General features: G+C 52.2%; 1 protein-coding gene across 2 annotated transcripts; it reads right to left on the reverse strand.

Moving 5' to 3' along the window:
• Positions 1 to 801: 801 nt before the first annotated feature.
• ZSCAN18 (zinc finger and SCAN domain containing 18) lies at positions 802 to 14,358 on the reverse strand. 2 transcript variants are annotated; one of them, XM_058530687.1, is made up of 4 exons: positions 14,285 to 14,358; positions 8,141 to 8,682; positions 3,408 to 3,498; positions 802 to 2,081 (listed from the first exon to the last, which is right to left on the reverse strand). In XM_058530687.1, exons 2-4 carry the CDS (start codon positions 8,280 to 8,282, stop codon positions 2,042 to 2,044), a joined length of 273 nt encoding a protein of 90 aa, XP_058386670.1. In that variant the 5' UTR covers positions 8,283 to 8,682; positions 14,285 to 14,358; the 3' UTR covers positions 802 to 2,041. The 2 variants fall into 2 exon arrangements, with proteins under 2 accessions (XP_058386670.1, XP_058386669.1); XM_058530686.1 differs by lacking the exons at positions 8,141 to 8,682; positions 14,285 to 14,358 and adding an exon at positions 4,164 to 4,277.
• Positions 14,359 to 19,550: the final 5,192 nt, after the last annotated feature.

Genomic DNA, 19,550 nt, shown 5'->3' on the forward strand with positions numbered 1-19,550 from the left:
TAATTCTTTATTATGTTAAGGCCCTGTGACTTGGGTGTCATCACAACAGACTGCCTGCTCAAACCAGTGACAGAAAGAGGCACCAATTTCTGTGTCTACAGGAAGCAGTTATGTTTACACTCAGGCAACAGAAACAATGCTGTCATCAGAGAATAAATGTAAAAATCAAAAGGTCACCTGATGTAGCCCAAGGAGTTAAGTTCCCCTTGCCTAGACAGAACTCATCAACCTTTATTAGGGTTTTCAACCTGTTTTGATCACAACCCCCCATACTCAGTAAGAAATAGATTTTACATTGCAACTAGTTCTTATATTTAGATACATGGCTGAAAAATTTCACAAAACAGTATTTGCCTTTACTACATGATGAATTTTGACCTGTTTTATTCTACTTCATTGCTTTGTAATGCCGGTGGCCACCCACTAATTTGATTTCACAACTCACTAATGGGCTGAGATGCATGGTTTGAAAACACTGCATTACTAGGCTCCAAGCATTTTTGTGATCTTGGTAAGCCACTCCATACACATAAAAACACGTGAGTTCAAGGGCCAGCCTGTGGCTTAGTGGTTAAGTTCGCACGCTCTGCTTCAGTGGCCGAGGGTTCACTGGTTCCAATACCAGGCAGGGACCTATGCACCGCTCATCAAGCCATGCTGTGGCAGTGACCCACATACAAAATAGAGGAAGACGGGCACAGATGTTAGCTCAGGGCTAACCTTCCTCAGCAAAAAGAGGAAGATTGGCAATGGATGTTAGCTCAGGGTCAATCTTCCTTGCCAAAAAAACAAAGAAAAAAACATGTGAGTTCAACTAGGACACAGTTTGCTATTGAGGATTCAGAAGTGAACCTCACATCACGTATTTATGAAAAGGCCAAAACATCTGGCAAGATTTCTTCTTGAACAACAGCCCTGGGGAGCTCAAACAGGAGGAATAGAGACAAGGCTGACTTCAAGGAAGAGTTGGCAGATCATGCTCCTTAAGGCAACTCTACACTTTGCACACTGAGAAATGTTCCAACGTGTGGGTGGTGCTAAAATGGCTCCAGAAGAAAGCGGAGCCTTCTTTCACATCTGACGGCGTCTGCATGGTTGTGTTTTCAAGGAGATGAGGGCTTCCCATGGGCCCTTCCTGGGTTCTAAGTGCTTTAGCCACATTAGCTCATCTAGAAATGTACATCCACACAGACACCATAGGAAGCCACACAAGTTCTCAAAGGAGCCCAATACGTTATTCAGGACTCCCAGGCAGGCAAAGGTGTCCTTCTCTAGGGACACTCACAGCAAAGTGGCTCATCTCTGTGCCTCACACTGCATAGGGAAAACATCACCTTCCACACACTCCGGGAGCCTGCCAATCCTCCCACAGGCATGGGCTCCACAGGCGGCAGGGTGGGGGCCCAGGGCCCTTCCCCACACATAGACTTTCTCCTTCTCGTGGGTCTTCTGGTGCTTGTCCAGGGCCAGGCTGAAGTGGAAGGTTTTCCAGCAGTCCTGGCACACATAGAGCTTCCTGCCAGTGTGGCTCCCGAGATGATCGATGAAATGTGAGATCCATGCAAAGGTCTCCCCGCACTCACTGCATGCGTAGGGCTTCCCTCAGGCCATCCCAGGGAAGGCTGCAGGGCAGCTCGCAGCAGAGGTACCTCAGGCCTGCCTGGCCAGGGACCCTGTGCCTCGGCCAGCTGCAGCAGGCTCTTTCTTCACGTCGCACTGCTGCTGGTGGCTCATGCTGGAGACACACTCACAGCCCTGGCCACCTACATCCTCTGGGTCGGGCCTCTTTCTTCCGAGGCCTTGGCGTGGGGTGGCCGGCGTTATGGGCACAGTAAGGTTCTCCCCAGCTGTGCCCCTGTCCTGGGCTGGCTCCCGGATGACTGACTGCCCTTGGGCGATGGTGACAGGGCCTGGTTCCCCCTCCTGAGGATCCAGAGCCTTCTGCAGCTGCTCTTCCTCCCCCCAGGCAGTGCCCGTCAAGGGGCAAACGAAAACTTCCCTCGTGAGCCTCTCCATCAGCATCTCGCACATGGAGCCTTCCTCACACAGGCTCTCTCTGCTTTCCTGCCACCTCCCGCCACCTAAAACAAGGTCAGAACGTGAGCAGTTCCAACTCTTAGTCTAGGGCTCAGAGAAGGAAACCACCATGTGAGCAGAACCGACAAAAGGCACAGGCCCGAGATGGACCGTGAGAATGGGCGAGGATGGCAAGCCCGAGCGAGGAGAAGTGGGTAAGGAGACGAAAAGCACTTTACATGCACGTCACAAGTCAATCCTCTCGGCAAACCTGGGGCAATGAACTCAAGTGAGACCAAACAGCTGCTAAGTGCAGTGACATGGGCCACGCTGGTCTCAGAAGACTACCACCTGTCTCCAATCTGCTCTCCCTTTCTCAACAGTCCCTGAGCTCACAGCTGCCTGGAAGAAAGACCATCACTCCCAGCCTGCCTTGCAGTTAAAGTGGCCATGTGACTAAGTTCTGGCCAATGGGATATAAGCACAAACGTAAGAAGTGGGAAGGGGCCTCCTTCCTGCTGCTGTGGATGTGAGAGCTGGAGCAGCCATCTTGGACCTTGAGGTGACACTGGCAATGGAGCCACGCGATGGGGGGAGCCTGGGCCTGTCACCAGGAAGGGCCAAATGACCATGACCATTGTCTGGTAAACAAATGTGTCACACTGGTGGCCCCCAATGAAGCACATCTCCTGGGATTCATGGTTTTGGTAGTCCCCCCACCACACACACGTGTACACACACGCACGTGTACAAACACACGCACTGGCTTGGCCCCATGACCTACCATGGCCTATGGGACATTAGCATGCAAAGGCTTGATAAGCACCTGCCCGATGGTGCCTACCCTCCCAGAATGCTCCTCTTAGCACCCAGCTGCCATACTGTGAGGAAGCCGAAGACAGCAACTTGGAGAGGCAATATGAAGGAGGACCCAGGTGGATGGCCTCACCTGAGCTCCCAGTCAAGAGCCAGCACCAACTGCCAGTCTGTGAGGCCGCCCAGGACATTCCAGCCCTAGTCAAGCCTCCAGATGACCATGACTGTGTGCATGGCCCAGCAGCCACCAAATGGAGCAGAACAGCCGCCCAGCTGACCCCAGTCAATTCACAGAATCATAATAACTAATATTGCCATTGTTTACGTGACTAAGTTTTGGGGTGGTTTGTTATGCAGCAAGAGATAATTAAAACAGCTGGATTCCTGCCTCCTGCTCTGACCTGTGGGGAGTGGGTGTGGCAAGAGCATGGGACAGGTGGTGGGAGAACGATGAGTGAGGTCAAAGTTGAGGTCTTGGCTGAGGCCAGTGGAGCTGAGGAGCACCCATCCACCTCTGAAAGAAAGGCGCCCCTGCTACCCCGGCCCCCAACCATCACTCTCGGACCCACGCTCACCTGAGAAGCTGCCTTCTGGCGGTTCTCTGGCAACCAACCGAAGTTCCTGTCTCCAGCCTGCAGGCAGCATCAGCCTGGGCAAGCTGATACCCTGAGAGGGTCAAAAAACCAGAAAAACTAAAAGAGACATTGAAGCCAGAACAGAAAGCAGCCAATGACGGGCCTCAAGCCCACGGCCTGGCCAGGGCCAGGACTGCAGCCTCGGTCCTTTTCTCTGCACTGGGACACCCGCCAAAGCTACTCCCCGTCAGAGCCCTGGAGGGCTGGGAGTTCTGAGAAAAGGGCAAAGGGATGAAGAAGAGGATCTGTGGGGCAAGACTGGAAGGGCCTACGGCACGTGGGGAGTGGGGGGAATTCAACGGAAAGCAAAGTTACAAAAGAACATAAAATTAAAGCCATAAAGAGCTCAGGAGTCGTGTTGGGGCCTCCCTACAAAGGATGGTTTCTGGGGCAAAGACGTCCACACAAGACAGGGAAGACCCGGGCCGACCCCGTGGCTTAGCGGTTAAGCGTGCACGCTCCACTGCTGGCGGCTCGGGTTCGGATCCCGGGCATGCACCGCTTCTCCAGCCATGCTGAGGCCGCGTCCCACATACAGCAAATAGAAGGATGTGCAGCTGTGACATACAACTATCTACTGGGGCTTTGGGGGGAAAATAAATACATAAATAAAATCTTTAAAAAAAAAATGACAGGGAAGACCCAAGAAGGCCGAGAGGCCCCATCTCTGCGCCAACAAGGATGGGAAGTCAATACCTTGGGGCCAGGATTTCTTTCCAGATTCAGAAGCTTCAGGTCCTACAGGCAGGAGCTGCAAGCTCAAAGGCCCAGGGCCCTCGCAGGACTCAAACGTGTAGATCAGGAAGTGTGAGGACCAGGGTGGGCAAACGTGTTCAAGGTCAAATACGTTTAAAATACATTCAAGGTCAAATACATTTAAAACACTGTGGTGTCCTCGGGGCCGGCCCCGTGGCTTAGCGGTTAAGTGCGCGCGCTCTGCTACTGGCGGCCCGGGTTCGGATCCCGGTTGCGCACCGACGCCCCGACACATCGCTTCTCCAGCCACGCTGAGGCAGCGTCCCACATACAGCAACTAGAAGGATGTGCAACTATGACATACAACTATCTACTGGGGCTTTGGGGAGAAAAAAAAAAAGGGAGGAGGATTGGCAATAGATGTTAGCTCAGGGCCAGTCTTCCTCAGCAAAAAGAGGAGGATTAGCATGGATGTTAGCTCAGGGCTGATCTTCCTCACAAAAAAACAAACAAAAAAAACACTGTGGTGTCCTAACCAAAGCCCCACATGGGAGTCCGAATCCCCCAGGCCAATAGTTCTGGAAGAAGATGGAGGATAGAGCGGGAGGCTGTGGGAGGCAGGCCTCACCCCACAGGAGCAGTTTCCAGAAGGTCTTCAGGTTCTCCTCTGCGGGGTCCAGGTGGCCCCAGTCCCCCAGGTACAGAGGCACCTCCGGAAACTTCAACTTCTGAAATGGCAGCACAGCCCCGGTTGAGGCCTCCCACCCAGAGAGAGGGGAGACCCTCGGTCCCACAACCACAGCGACATGCTGGGGGCAGCACCGTCCTGGGGGCTCCTACCCACCACCCTGCAGGTTCTGCGCAGGGACCCCAGGTTTCCCCAGACCCAGCTCCTGGGTAACAGGAGAGCAGGGTTTCTCGGCCTCGGCACTCCGGACGTTCTTTGTGGTGGGGCCTGTCCTGGGCACTGCAGGATCATTCCCAGCGTCCCGGGCCTCTTCCCTCTGGATGCCAGGAGCACCCCCACCCCCAAGTACTGACAAGAGAAGGGGGACAGATGAAACCCTGGTTGAGAACAACTGCTGTAGAGGACCCCAAAGTCTCCATCCCTCCACACCACACAGGGCTCCGGCTGGCACCCAGAGGGCAGCGGGACCCGAAAGCCATGCTCACTGCCCTCAGGGGAGACAGACAGACAGAGACCCCTGACAGAGGCCATGAAGGAGATAAAGTGGGTGGCCCTGTGGTGACACTGCCATAAGGCCTAGGTCTGGGCGACGTGTCTCCGGGGAAGAGGGAAGACGGCCTGAGAGGCCCGGAGGGCAGCACAGCCTCAGTGCAGAGGCACAAGGAGCGTGGGAGTGGGGACGGGCTGCCACATAGGGGGCGGGCAAAGCAAGGAGTCCCCTTTGTGGGAGGTGGGACTTGAGGGCAGGGGACCAGCAGGAAAGGTGAGGCAGAGGGCCAGGCCAGGAGTCACCACAAACTGGGTTGGGGGAGAGCACGCAGTAAGGAGCCACCTGGCCTGCACTGTGAGGTGGCGGTGGAGGGCTCGGGTCCCTCCCTCTGATCACAGAGACCTCCGCTTGCCCCACACACACCCCTACCCCGGGCCAGGCTCATCACTGGGCTTCCCGAGGAGGCAGCAGCCTTGGGTGCCCAGCCCTGGAACCTCGGTCCACTCCCACTCCTGTCCCCTGGCCGGGCTCCCACCCCTTCCAGCCTCCCTGGCAGCTGGTGGCATATTGACGATGGGGGGAGGGAGAGAGGCTGATACGCTGGGGAGCGGGGGACAAGCCCAGTGGGCCCTCAACAAGGCAGCACCCACCCACCTTCGGCTCTGCCCTTGTGGGCTTGGCTTCTTCGGTCTTCTCCTCCCCAACGCTACCCTGTTCCCGAAGCACGGGGTCTGGAGCCGGACAGGCTAGAGAGAGGGGAAGGCAAAGCTGAGGAGACTAGTTCTCCACAGCAGGGCACCCCTAAATCAGTCAGGGAGACCCCACTGCCTCCCCGCACAGGTCCCAGGAAGAGAGCGAAGAGTTCTCAGACAGAGGCAGGGAGGCCCAGCGTGCTCATGTCACAGCAGGTCCCACGGCTCAAGTGACCCCCCTTCATCTGTCCTGAACTGACAGAGCAAGATGGCTAAGAAGAAAGAAAAATGAACCTCAAGCTCAGCAGTGACCCCAAAACTCAAACTAAAGCCACAAAGAAGGTGACACTTTTCTACCCACTACACTGGTGGAAACCTGAAAAAGCAATGACAGCAGTGCTGGTGGGACGTGGGGAAACAGGCGCCCTCGTACACTGGCACCGCGTACACTACAAAACTTCTGGAAAACCGTGAGAACATGCCCTTTGTCCACCGACCCTGAGGAAGCCCAGACACACCAACAGAGCTCCCACACCCAGGCACATCTGAGCACGCCTCCCTGCAGCTCTGCAGGAAGGGGCGGAAACCGCAATGGCAGTAAACGCCAACTCCGGGACGGGGAAGGGCGGACCCTGTGAACCAACGGCCACGAAGGTGAGATGGCCCTGGGTATCGGCCACCACCAGAGGGGCCCGGGGGGCGAGGGGCCGCTCCGTGGGAACAGCACGTGCTCAGGCACAAGGACACCACTTCCAGGGAAACCGGCCCCAAACCCTCCACACAGGCCATGTGAGAGGCGTGTGCACGCGTGTGAGAGGCGTGTGCACACGTGTGAGATGCATGAGACGCGTGTGCACACGTGAGATGTGAGGCGTGTGCACACGTGTGTGATGCATGAGAGGCGTGTGCACACGTGATATGTGTGTGAGGCGTGTGCACGCAAGATGCGTGAGGCATGTGCATGTGTGAGAGGTGTGTGCACGCGTGTGAGATGCATGTGAGAGGCATGTGCACATGTGTGAGATGTGTGCGTGTGAGAGGCACAGAAAGACACGAAGGGACAGGGGCCAGGGCATGCCCCTTGGTTTTATTTCAGAGGGTACAAGGGAGTGGGGAGATTATTACTTTCTTCTTCATACCTCAATGCTTTTCACTGTCTGAGATAAGCGTGCATGATCTGCACAACTTTGAAAATTAATTAAAAATAATACTTTTCACATTCACCAGAGCCTAAGTAAAACGTCAGATTTACAGCACGGACTTCCAGGCTACCCAGCCTCCCTCTGGCTCCCATGACATGCACGCGTCTCCCTTCCACCCTCTCCCAATCAGAGCCCGGCCCACCACACCCACCCAAGGGCTGGCTAGTCACTCATGGGTCTCGGGGGACACTTGTGTCTCACTGGGTTCCGGGTCTTCACTGGCTCTCGCGGCCCTCGCCGGCCCACCTGGTAATGGCAGATGACAAAAGCTCAGTGTGCTTCCCACACTCACCTGCTCAAAGCTGTGGACGGCCCCTGGGGGACCCCCTCGGGAGGACTGGACAGCATCTCTGGCCCCACCAGAGCAGAGGGTGAGCCGAAAAGGCTGAGACACTGCTAACAATCACAGTAAACCCACGGGGGGCGGGTGTGGACATGGCCACATCACCATGACCTCATCACCACAAGCCCCACAGCCCCTACCCTCAAATATGATGGAGACTCTGTCCACCCAGCCCCAGAGCGCCCCTTCTTCCCATACTGAGGGGAGGGGCCAAAATGTGCCCAGAACATCTACTCAGTATTTAAGGGGCTGGTTCCTCCTGCTTCCTTATATGTGGAAGGTAGATGCAAGCACAGGAGCCCAAGCAGCCTTCCTGGCCCATGAGGCAACCCTGTGGGTGATGCCACCAGGTAGGGTGGGGGTCAAATCCCCGCTGACTGAGAAGCTGCCCACCAGCTCAGGGCTGCTCTCCTCTGTGACTCTTACATGTAGAGGAACTAAACTCTTTCAAGTAAGCCACCAGCTGGGCTTTGGGTGCTATGCTGTCTATCTCAATCCTTCCAGGGCCAGCCCCCTCCCCATTTCCTCTAAGGCATGTTCTCCTTTGGGGTGGTGGCCTCACCTGGCTCCTCTAGGGCCTTGGTGAGGTCCTCCACCAGGGAGGCCGCCTCGTTGCAGCTCTCAGGATGCTGCGCCACCACCCAGGGCTGGACTTGGTTGGGCAGGGCACCCAGGAACTGCTCCAGCACCAGCAGCTCCAGCATCTGCTCGTTGGAGCGCACCTTGGGCCGCAGCCACTGGCAGCACAGCTCATAGAGCTAAGCCAGGGCCTGGTGGGACCCAGCTGCCTCCTGGTAGACAAAGCTCCGGAAGTGCAGGCGGGAAAACTCGAGGTCAGCAGGGCCCCTCCTGGAGATGGTCTCCTCCTGCTGGTCCCCGGCTGCCGACCGTGGCGTGGGCGGTGCTGGGGGAGCTGCGGAGTTCCTGGGGGCGGCAAACGCCTTCTCCAAAGGCAGCATCTCTCCAAACCTGCACTGGGAAATGTGACTGTGCCTCAACAGGGACAGGGCGCCTGTCATGGAGGGCGAGTCCATACAACTGCAGCTCTAACAGAGAGACAGCAGGGACGACAGGGTCCTCTGGGATCTCAGCCACAGTCCAGACCTGCGGAGGACAGACAAAGAGATGCCCATGAGGTGAGAAGAACCACACCAAAGGAGAGCAAGCAGGGGCCTCCTCACTCATCAGCCCCGCACCCACCACACCCAGAGTCCACGCAGAACTATTTCCAAGCAATCCGCTTGTTAAATATCAGTAGAGTTTTGTACTTGTGTAGATAAAAATTAACATAAAAAGTGGGAAATGGCAACTCATTTTGTAAGACTGCTATTACCAAGATTAACAAATAAAATCAGTCACGGATAGGAGAAAGAAAAATACAGGACAGTCTCACTTAGAAAGATGTAAAAATCTTAAAACATTGGTAAACTCATTCCAACAATGTATTTTACATACGTGATGCATGTAACATCACACCAGATTTGGGTTCATCCCAGAAACATGACGTTTGTTTAACACTAAAAAATATATTAGGGGGCTGGTCCGGTGGCATAGTGGTTAAGTCTGCCCACTCCGCTTTGGCAGTCCAGGGTTCACAAGGTCAGATCCCCAGCATGGACCTTTGCCCCACTCATCAAACCATGCTGTGGCAGTGTCCCATGTACAAAATAGAGGAAGACTGACACAGATGTTAGCTCAGGGAAAAATCTCCTCAAGCAAAAAGAGGAGGACTGGCTAACAGATGTTAGCTCAGGGTCTATATTCCTCACCAAAAAAAAAAAAAGTTATATACATATAAATATATTATGGGGACTTCACTTTCCAATAACGTGGCAGGGCTAGGTGTCAGGATTGCTCCTCCTATTAAAAACAGCTAAAGATCTGAAACACATCGGTGGACAGCCTGCACCCATTTCTGGAAATGGCACAGGCCTGCAGACCTGGACTGACGCACCCACAGAGCCAGGCAGGAGGTGTAATAAGTGGGCCAGAAGTGGGGTACCATGGGGGGAGAAGACTGCGGTGAGTGGGTTTCAGGCCCTGACCAGCCCTCTCCCCACCCCCAGCTGATCCTGACAGGCAGCCACATCATTCAAGAGAAGCCAGGTTCAGGAAGTTGAGGTGAAAGCTCTTGATTGTAACTGTTGGAAACACCAACTAAACTAAACGACAGACCCCAGCAGGCCGCAGCTGGCCAGGCCCCCAGCCTCCAGCCGCCGGCCTTCGGCCCACAATGTTCTCAGTGGCTGTGAACATACAGGGACATGAACTCCGACTCCTCCCAGAACCTGCCGGGTCTGCACCTCTCCCGGAAAAAACCAGAAGATCTACAGACCCTGCTGGGAGGGAGCCGGCCCAGACAAAAGCCACCAAAAATCCAGTGGGAATGCTCCCCTTGGCTGAGCCACAGAAACGAACCAAGTTTTCTTCCAAACACACGGCTGAGGAATTCAGGAAAATCTGTGCGTGACCACTGCTGCGGTGAGAACGCTTCCTCGGCAATCCCACTTTCACAGAGAAAACTCTGCAAGTGAGCTGACATGGGGCCAGGCGTCCCCTACTGCCTCCCAGGAAGCGCTGGTGAGCTCTGTCTCCACCGGGCACAGGGTGCCAGGACCTTGCAGCCCTGGGGGTGTTTGATTCCATCTCTATTTCTACGAAATGTCCAGAACAGGCAAACCCACAGAGACAGGAAGCCGATCAGTGGCTGCCAGAGGGGCAGAGGAGAGATCGAGGAGAACCACTGCTAAGGGGCCCAGGGTTTCTCTTTGGAGTGATGAAAACGTTGTAAAATTAATTGTGGTGATGGGTGTACAACTCTGTGAATATACGAAAAATCACTGAGTTGTATACTTTAAACAGGTGAACTTTATGGTATGCAAATGACATCTCAATAAAGCTGTTAAAAAAAAGAAAAAAAACGTTGACAGAGGCTCCACGGTCGACAGCTCCCCTCTCCCTCTGAGGCTAGAACTCTGAGCGCCTCAGAAGACACTCTACTTGGGGTTCCGGGTTCCTTTTCCCTCCAGGAAGAAAGAGCCCTGCCACACCACCATTATCACCACCATCTCCCCACTCCTGCCTCCTCTCCCCTCACCCCCTCCTCAGGGTCCCTCTCATCTTACCTCCCACAGGGAGACCTTCCCTCCACTGCCTGCGAGCTCCCAGCCCTCCTCACCCCAACGCCTTCCACCTGCCTACTGCCTGCTGCCCCACCAGAATGGGGAACCCCAGGGGAGCAGGGGTTACTCACGGGGGGGCCCCTGGGTAGCATCCATTTACCACATAACTGATTTTTAATGGTGCTAGTTCTCTGTTGAGAGGCATGCTGGCTGTGCCTAGTTTCTTTGGCCATTACAGACCCTCACATCCGTGTACATGGGGTCAGGCGGGTGATATATTTGGAAGATAATGGAGAGGTCAGACACCTGGGCCACTGGGCGCGTGCAGCGACCCAGCAGCCCACAGGAGGCACCCTCAGCCTGCCACCCACTATGGCAGCACCCACAAGATTCCCCTTCCTCACGCCCCACACTGGGGACCGGACCCTCAGACCACAGAATCTCCTCATTGCACTGCCAGCATTTTCTCAGGATTTCTTTATGTCTGTGTGTCAACCGCCCGCTTTTCCGTGGCATTTTTCTTATAGCTCCCTTTCTGTCAAGTAGTTAAAGTGCTCTCTGGCTCCAACGTGCAGGTGTCCCCGTCTGTGGCTTGTCTTTTTACTTCATGCTCTTTCGGCCACACATGAGGTTCTAATGTTTCTAATTGTCAAAGTCACTAGATTTTTTAAATAGATTTCTGAGTTCAGAAACTTGATTAGAAAGGGCTTCCTTCCTGACCTCAGGATTAGAAACGCATTCTCGCATTCATTCTGCTAGGGCAGGGGTGGAAATGCAAAGGTACAGACAGAAAATATTCTAGGCTATTAAGGCCAGTCAGTCTCAGTTGTGACTACTCAGCTCCTCCTCGTGGTGGGAAAGCAGCTGGGGCCACCTGTACACCATGGGCCTGGCTGTGTCCCCAAACAGCTTCACTACAAAACAAGCGGCTAGCTGGCCTGCAGGTCACAGTTTGCTGACCCCTGTTCCAGATTTTTGTGTATGTGTGTGAGGAAAATGGTCCCTGAGCTACCATCTGTGCCAATCATCCTCTATTTTGTATGTGGGTCGTCTCCATAGCCTGGCTTGATGAGTGGTGTGTAGGTCTGCGCGAGCAACCGAACCCGCGAACCAGGGGCCACCGAAGCAGAGTGCTCGAACTTAACCACTAGGCCACCGGGCCGGCCCCAGACTTTAATTTTTTAACCACGTCTCTGTCTCTGACTCTGACTCATCTAGAGCCGCCCGTGGTGGGAGGACTACCGCCAGCTCCAGCCGGCTGGCACAGCCGAATTTATCCTGACAGGCACAGGATACACGGAGCTCTACGCGGCATACGGGCAGATCTGTGGTCACACGAGCATGTCATTTTGGTTTTCTTAGGATACCATGGGCAGGCTCATCCTGCACGGAACCCGGCCACAAAAGTAACTGAACTCGCTAATGTGTGTGTGCACCGGGCTCATCTTCACCAGAGCCTCACAACCCTGGTCCCAGCCCAGTCACTTGCTGCAAGGATTTTCTGGTTAGGCAGAGGGACCACCAGGATCCTTTCCTGACCCCAGCTTACTTGAGGCCATGCAGCGCTGCCCAAGTTCCTCCGGGCTCAGTCACCAGGCAGATCCCGTCCCACACACACACCTTGGGGACCCCCATGATTTGCCTTAGATGGGGAGAGGATTTTCCTGGAGCCCAGGCTCCCTCCCCCAACCATGGACATGGCTAGAGCTGATCCCGTGGGCCTCACCTGCCTAGTCCCAAGGTGCAGAGGAAGTCAGGGTGCATGGGTGGGCGGTTGAGCTGAGATATCCCCAAGCCTGGTGGACCTCCTGCAGGCAAATCCCCTTCACACCGGGCTGAGCAGAGACCAAGCTTGGCTCCCAACTCCTCAGCTCTAACTCCAGGCCCTACCAATCCCCCTCCCCCTCCCCCCACATTCCCACCTCAAGGACTCAGGATATTCATAGGTGGCGTGGCCTCACCCAGGGATCACCTACTCATTATAAACGGGGAAAGGTGCCCTTACAATGCAAAAGCTCGGAGCAAAGGATCATCTTTAACATTTCAGCTGCTTTCTCTGGTCCCTGCCAAGAAAGTAAACTCTGGACCCACACATGAGGACAGACAGACCCAAACCAAGAGATGTATGCACGACTGGCCAGGGCCCCAAAAGCCTCAAGGTCAGAAACTCAAAGGAAGTCACAGACCCAAAGAGCGTGCAGAGAAACAGCGACAATAGCAACATGAGGCCCGCAGCAGGAAAGGAAACTTCTGCTGGAAAAGAAACTTCTAAAAGACATTGCTGGGGTGACTGGGGGAACGAGGGACTAAACTCTGGTATGGAGGTGAGGATGGGGGGGGGGGCTGTCCAGCCTGGCCTCCGAGGAGTCAGCTAAGATACAGGCAAGTGTGTGAGACAGGGAGTGGGGTGGGGAGAGAGGAGAGAGAAGGCAGGGGGAGGTCGGAGAAGGGGAGGAAGTTGGGAGTGAGGAGAGAAAAGGGAGTGAGGACAGAAACGGGAGAGAGGAGACAAGAGAGAGAGAGGAGAGAAAGAGGTGACGCAAAACAGACCGAATACCAACAGGTGAACCTAAGCAAGGGTATGTGAAGTTCTACAGCCTTTCCTTATAACTCTTCCATACATTTGAAACTTTTTTTTTTTATAATTTTATTTATTTATTTTTTTCCCCCAAAGCCCCAGTAGATAGTTGTATGTCATAGTTGCACATCCTTCTAGTTGCTGTATGTGGGACTTGGCCTCAGCATGGCGGGAGAAGCACTGGGTCTGTGCGCGCCCAGGATCCCAACCAGGGCCACCAGCATCAGAGCGCACGCACTCAACCGCTAAGCCACAGGGCCGGCCCTGAAACATTTTTTAAGGGTCTAAAAAAATCCTCAGTGGTCCCCATTCTCCTTGCCAGCTCCTCCGCCGGCAGCAACAGGGAGACCCATTCTTGCCCTTCTCCCGTGGGGTTCCCTCGCCCACCAAAGGGGTCGCAGAGCAGGGGCAGACACTACCTGAAACCGAACCCAACCCCGGGGTATCGGAGAGGCAGGGCGTCCCGAGGGCGCCACCCGAGGCCCCACCCAAGGCGGCATGGCACGGCCCCTGCCCCCCTGAACCCACACTCAGGGCCCCGCCTCCCCCGCTCCCTCCCGGGGCGCCGCAGCCCGCACCTCTTCCGCCATGGGGGGCACCCTCGGCCTTAGGCCCCCTCCCGGGACCCACAACCAGGGGCCCCCACAGACCCTCTCCTAATCCCCTCCCCTCTCAGTCTGCAGCACGGTGCCCGCAACCCTTCCCCGTCCGGAGTCCCAGGAAGGGGCTCCCAGCCCCTCCCCCGCCCGGGGTCGCTCAGCCCCGCCCCCTCCCGACTCGTCCCCCGGCACACCCCCACTCCGGGGGCTCCCAGTCCCTCCCTCTACCCCTCCCCCAGGGACGCCCTCCTCCCTCCCCCACCCAGGGTCGCTCAGCCCCGCCCCCTCCTCCCCGCCCCCAGGTCACCCCAGAACGCGGCTGCGGGGCGCACACGGGCCAGACCGCTACGACCCACTGAGGAAGGGCACGTCGCGGCGCCCACGGCCACCGGCCGGACCCCCCTCACCGGCGCAGCGGCCTCAGGCTGGCTCCAGCCGCCTGGAGCTCGGCTCGACAGCGGCCGGCCAGACTGCGCGTGCCCGCTGGGCCCGCGCCGCGGACTACGACTCCCGGAATGCAGCGGGCCATCCCCGCGGACGGGGGCGGGTGACGCCGCAATGGCAGCGTGGACAGCCAATCAGAGGCAGAGCTGTCCTCGGTCGGCGTCTCACCAGCCCTTGCGCCTGCGTCACTTTCGATGTCGTGGCAACGGGGTAAACATGCGCAGGAAAAAAAAAAAACACTGCCCTGACAATCCGCGACACCAGAGACTGGGAGAGGCGGAGAAGAGAGACAGAGAGATAGAGACGGGGAGACGCAGAGACAGGAGTGACAGAAACGTGAGGACCCAGGACGCGCGCACCCAGAGAGGGAGAGAGAGGGACGGGAGACCAAGAGTCCCAGAGTCTCAGAGGTGGCGAGATACCAGAGAAGGAGACCGAGAGACAGACACGGTGACCAGGAGAAAGAAAGGCTCAGAGAAGGGGGATCCAGAGATGGAGAGACGCAGAGATGGCCGGAAACCCAGAGATAGGGACAAAGACAGAGACAGAAGGGGGCCGGCCGATGGCGCAAGCGGTTAAGTGCGTGCGCTCTGCTGCCGCTGCCTCGGGGCAGGAGTTCGCTGATTTCGATCCCCAGCACGCACCTACGCACTGCTTGTCAAGCCATGCTGTAGCAGTGTCCCATATAAAGTGGAGGAAGATGGGCACGGAGGTTAGCTCAGGGCCGTCTTCCTCAGCAAAAAAAAGAGGAGGATTGGCAGATGTTAGCACAGGGCTGATCTTCTCACCAAAAAAAAAAGACAGAGACAGAAAAGAGTAACCCAGAACTGGGAAGACGGAGAGAGACCTGAGATGAGAAGACCCTGAGATGTAGACAGAGACGGAGAGAAGCAGGGAGACTACCCAGATGGAGACCCGAGCCTGAGAAACAGAGGTGGGGACACCCAGAGACACCGATTGCTACAAAAGACTGGTTCTGTGTACCCAGGGAACTGACAGCGTGCGCAGGCTGGCCACGCTGGGGGCTTCGGGAGGCAACTGGGCGAGTGATGTGCTCAGAAACCCAAAACAGATGTCACTGCTCCAACAGACAGGACAAACAGGACAAGGAGGCAACTGGGCGAGTGATGTGCTCAGAAGCCCAAAACAGATGTCGCTGCTCCAACAAACAGGACAAACAGGACAAGGAGGCAACTGGGCGAGTGATGTGCTCAGAAGCCCAAAACAGATGTCGCTGCTCCAGCAGACAGGACAAACAGGACAAGGGCTAGGACGCAGCTTCCCATTCCAGAATTTTCTAGATAGCAGAGTTTATGAGGCTGTCATTTTGTGTGAACTGATTTTTTAAAATGTTTATTGGAACAGTTTATTTTATATATTTTATTTTATTTTTACATACACCACCACTCACATTTTGGGGTATTTGGGTCTATGAATTTTAACTTAAATAAGCACCAACGCAATCAGAACAAAGAATAGATCCACCACACAAAAAAACTCCCTCCTGCTGCCCCTCTCCCCACCCATAAGCCTGGCAACCACTGATCTGTGTCCCGAGGCTGTAGTTTTTGCATTTTCCAGAATGTCATATAAATAGAATTATAGAAAACGTCGCCTTTTAAGATTGGCTTTTTTCACTGAACATAATTCCTTTGAGATCCATTCAAGCTGTGTGTATCAATAACTCATTCCTTTTTATTGTTAAGTCGTATTCGACGGTATGGATATACCACAATATGTTTAACCTTCACCCACTGAAGACATTTGGGCTGTTTCAGTATTTGCCTATTACAAATAAAGCCCCTATGAACATTCGTGTACCGGTTTTGTGGGAACCTTCATAAGTCTTCATTTCTCTGGGGTAAATGCCCAAGAGTGCAGTTGCGGGGTTATATGGTAAGCACACGTTTGGTGGTGTAAGAAACTGCCATACTCTTTTCCAGAGTAGTTGTACCATTTTACATTTCCACCAGCAATGTATGTGTGAACCAGTTTCTCCACATCCTTAGCAGCATTTGGTGTTACTGTTTTTTATTTTAGCCATTCTGATGGATGTGTAGTGGTATCTCACTGTGCTTTTAATTTGCATTTCCCTAATGGTTAATAATGTTGAGTATATTTTCATGTTTGCCATCTGTATACCCTTTTCAGTGAAATGTCTGTTCATGTCTTTTGCCCATATTCTAGTGTTTTGCCCATATGCTTGCTTTTTGAGAGATCTTTATATATTCTAGATATAAGTCCTTTGTCAAATATATGGTTTGCAAATGTTTCCTCAGTCTGTAGCTTGTCTTTTTATTCCCTTAATAGGGCCTTTAGCAGAGCAAAGAATTTTAATTTAGATGATGTCCAGTTTATCAGTTTTCCTTTTAAGGATCATGTTTTTTGTGTCAAGTTTAAGAACTCTTTGCTTAGCCCTGAGGATTTCCTCCTATATTTTTTCTAAAAGTTTTATAGTTTTACTTTTTTACATTTAAGTCAATCATCAATTTTGAGTTAATTTTTGTATAAGATGTGAGGTTTATGTTGAGGTTAATTTTTTTCCCTATGGATGTTGGGTGTCTTTTTTCTGACACTAAATGTGTAGTTTTTTCCAACACCAACCAATTCTGCAACCCAACTGGGTATCCAACAATTCAATTCAATTCTAAGACCACCAGAATTAGTGCAGACTCCAAAGGTCAAGGGCTCAGTGCCACAAGACTTTCTCCACTTCAGATGCCAGCCATAGGCTACTCACACTTCTGCTTGGCTGACTACAAATTTGGTGGTTTCCACAAAACACCCTCCCTTCAGGTTAGAGAACTAATGACTCACAGACCTCAGGAAAACTACTTGTGCTTGCCCATTTAGTATAAAGGATATAACTCAGGAACAGCCAAACAGAAGGACACATAGGGCAGGGTTTGGGAGGTGGGCAGTGTGACAGAACTCCCAGGCCACCTCCAGGCATGCCACCTCTCAGCACATGGTGTGTTCACCAACCCAGAATTCTCTGTATCCCCTTGTCCAAGAGTTTTTATAACCCAATCTCCAGGCCCCCTTCTCTCCCAGGAGGTTAGGGTGTGGGACTGAAAGTTTCTCCCTTCCTTTTGGTGACCACTCACCACCCTGAAGCTATCTAGGGGCCCCATCCAACATCACCGTATTAGTATAAACTCAGGTGTGGTCAAAAGGGGCTCCTTATGAATAAGAAGACACTTCTATCACTCAGAAAATTCCAAAGGTTTTAAGAGCTTTGTGCCAGAAGTAAGGAACAAAGACCAAATATGTTTTATTATACCACAGATGTCCAACTGCTCCAACACCATTTGTTGAAAAGCCTATCCTTCCTCCAAGAACAGCTTTCAGTTTGTCAGAACCACACACTCTTGATTACTGTAGCTAAATAGTAACCTTATCATCAGTTATTCCTCCCATTTTTCCTGCTTTTTCAAAAATTGTTGAACAGTTTTTTCTATTCTAAGTCTAGTGCTTTCCCATATAAATTCTAGAATAAGCTTGTCTATGTCTACAAAAGATCCTGCTGGGAGTTTGATGAGAACTGTATTATGTACACTTTTTATATTTTTTCTTATCTTATTGAATTGGCTAGGACTTCAAATGTGATTTCAATCGCAGTGGGGAAAGCATCCTCTTTATCTGTTTCCTAATCACTGGGGGGAAATCAGTCTTTCACCATTAATTATGTAAAGTCCTTAAACCAGTGCTAAAGTTGGCTAGAGGTTATTTGTATATGCCCTTTTCAGATTAAGGAAGTTTTTTATTCCTAGTTTGCTGTTATTATTATGAAAGGATAATGAAGTTTGTCAAGTGCTCTGTTAATGTTCTGTCAAGTGCATCTATTAATAAGATCATGCAGTTTCTGTTCTTTAGTCTGTTAATATGATGGATTACATTGACTAGTTTTCAAATACTAAACTAGCCTTACGTTTCCAGGATAAACCCCTTGGTCATGTTACATTATTGTTTTACATAGTGCAGGATTCTATTTGCTGATATCTTATTGAGAATATCTGTGTCTGTGTTCATGAGGGATAGCAATTTGTAGTTTTCTTGTCATTGTCTGGTTTTAGTATGCAGGTAATATTGGCCTTATGAGTTGGGACGTGTTCCCTCCTCTTCTACTTTCCAGAAGTGTGGAACTGGCATCATTTCTTCCTTAAATGTTGGGTAGAATTCACCAATGAAACTATCTGGGCCTGGAGTTTGTTTTGAAAAGAATCAACTTCTTCAATAGATATTAGGCCTATTCAGTTTATTTCTTGGAGAGTGAGTTTTGATAGTTTGTCTTTCAAGGAATTGGGTCATTTTACCTAAGTTATTGAATTTATGTGCATAGAGTTGTTTATTGTATACCCTAGTTATCCTTCTAATGTCTGTGGGATCTGTAGTGATATCTTCTTTTTCATTCCTGATATCAGTAATTTGTATCTTTTCTCTTTTCTTGGTCCCACCGGCTAGAGGTTTATCCATTTTATAGATCTTTTCAAAGAAACAGCCTTAGGTTTCACTGATTTTTTTTCTTTTATTCTGTTTTTTCATTGTATGAAATGAAAAGTATGTACAAGTATTTAGAAGTAACTGGAAGTAAATGCCAGGAAAACCACTTGAAAGAGTAGAATGTGGTTATCTCTGGTGAGGAGTAGTGGTAGGGAGAGGGCAGGAGAAAGAAGGGGAGCTGCCATTTTTCCTTATGAACTTTTGGCATCATTTGACTTTTTCTACCAGATACATGTTAGCTACACTTTGACAAAAATTAAACACACACACACACACACACACACACACACACACACACACACTGAAAGGCAGAGTGCAAAAGTTATTTTATTTAAAAATTAATACAAACCCCCCAAACCTCATATTTATGTATACACTTGTATAAAAATGTTAACAACAGCAATTCTATAACATTTATACAGCACTTATATAGCAGTGCTAAGCACTGTTTTAAGGACTTTACATATATTAACTCATTTAATTCTCACAGCAACCTTATGAGGTAATATTACCATCCTCATTTATCAGATAAGAAAACTGAGGCAGGGAGGTTCCGTAACCTGCCCAAGTCCCTACAACTATGAAGTGGCAGAGAAAGGATATGAGCTCAGCTGTCTGGCCCCCGAGTCCTGCTCCTGACATCTGCACTGCACTGCCTCTGTATGAAGGTATATATGTATGTAACTACATAGAGGAGAGTATGAAAAAGTCCATAGCAGCTACTAG

Source organism: Diceros bicornis, chromosome 34 (genome assembly GCF_020826845.1).
Source record: "Diceros bicornis minor isolate mBicDic1 chromosome 34, mDicBic1.mat.cur, whole genome shotgun sequence".
Taxonomy (NCBI): domain Eukaryota; kingdom Metazoa; phylum Chordata; class Mammalia; order Perissodactyla; family Rhinocerotidae; genus Diceros; species Diceros bicornis.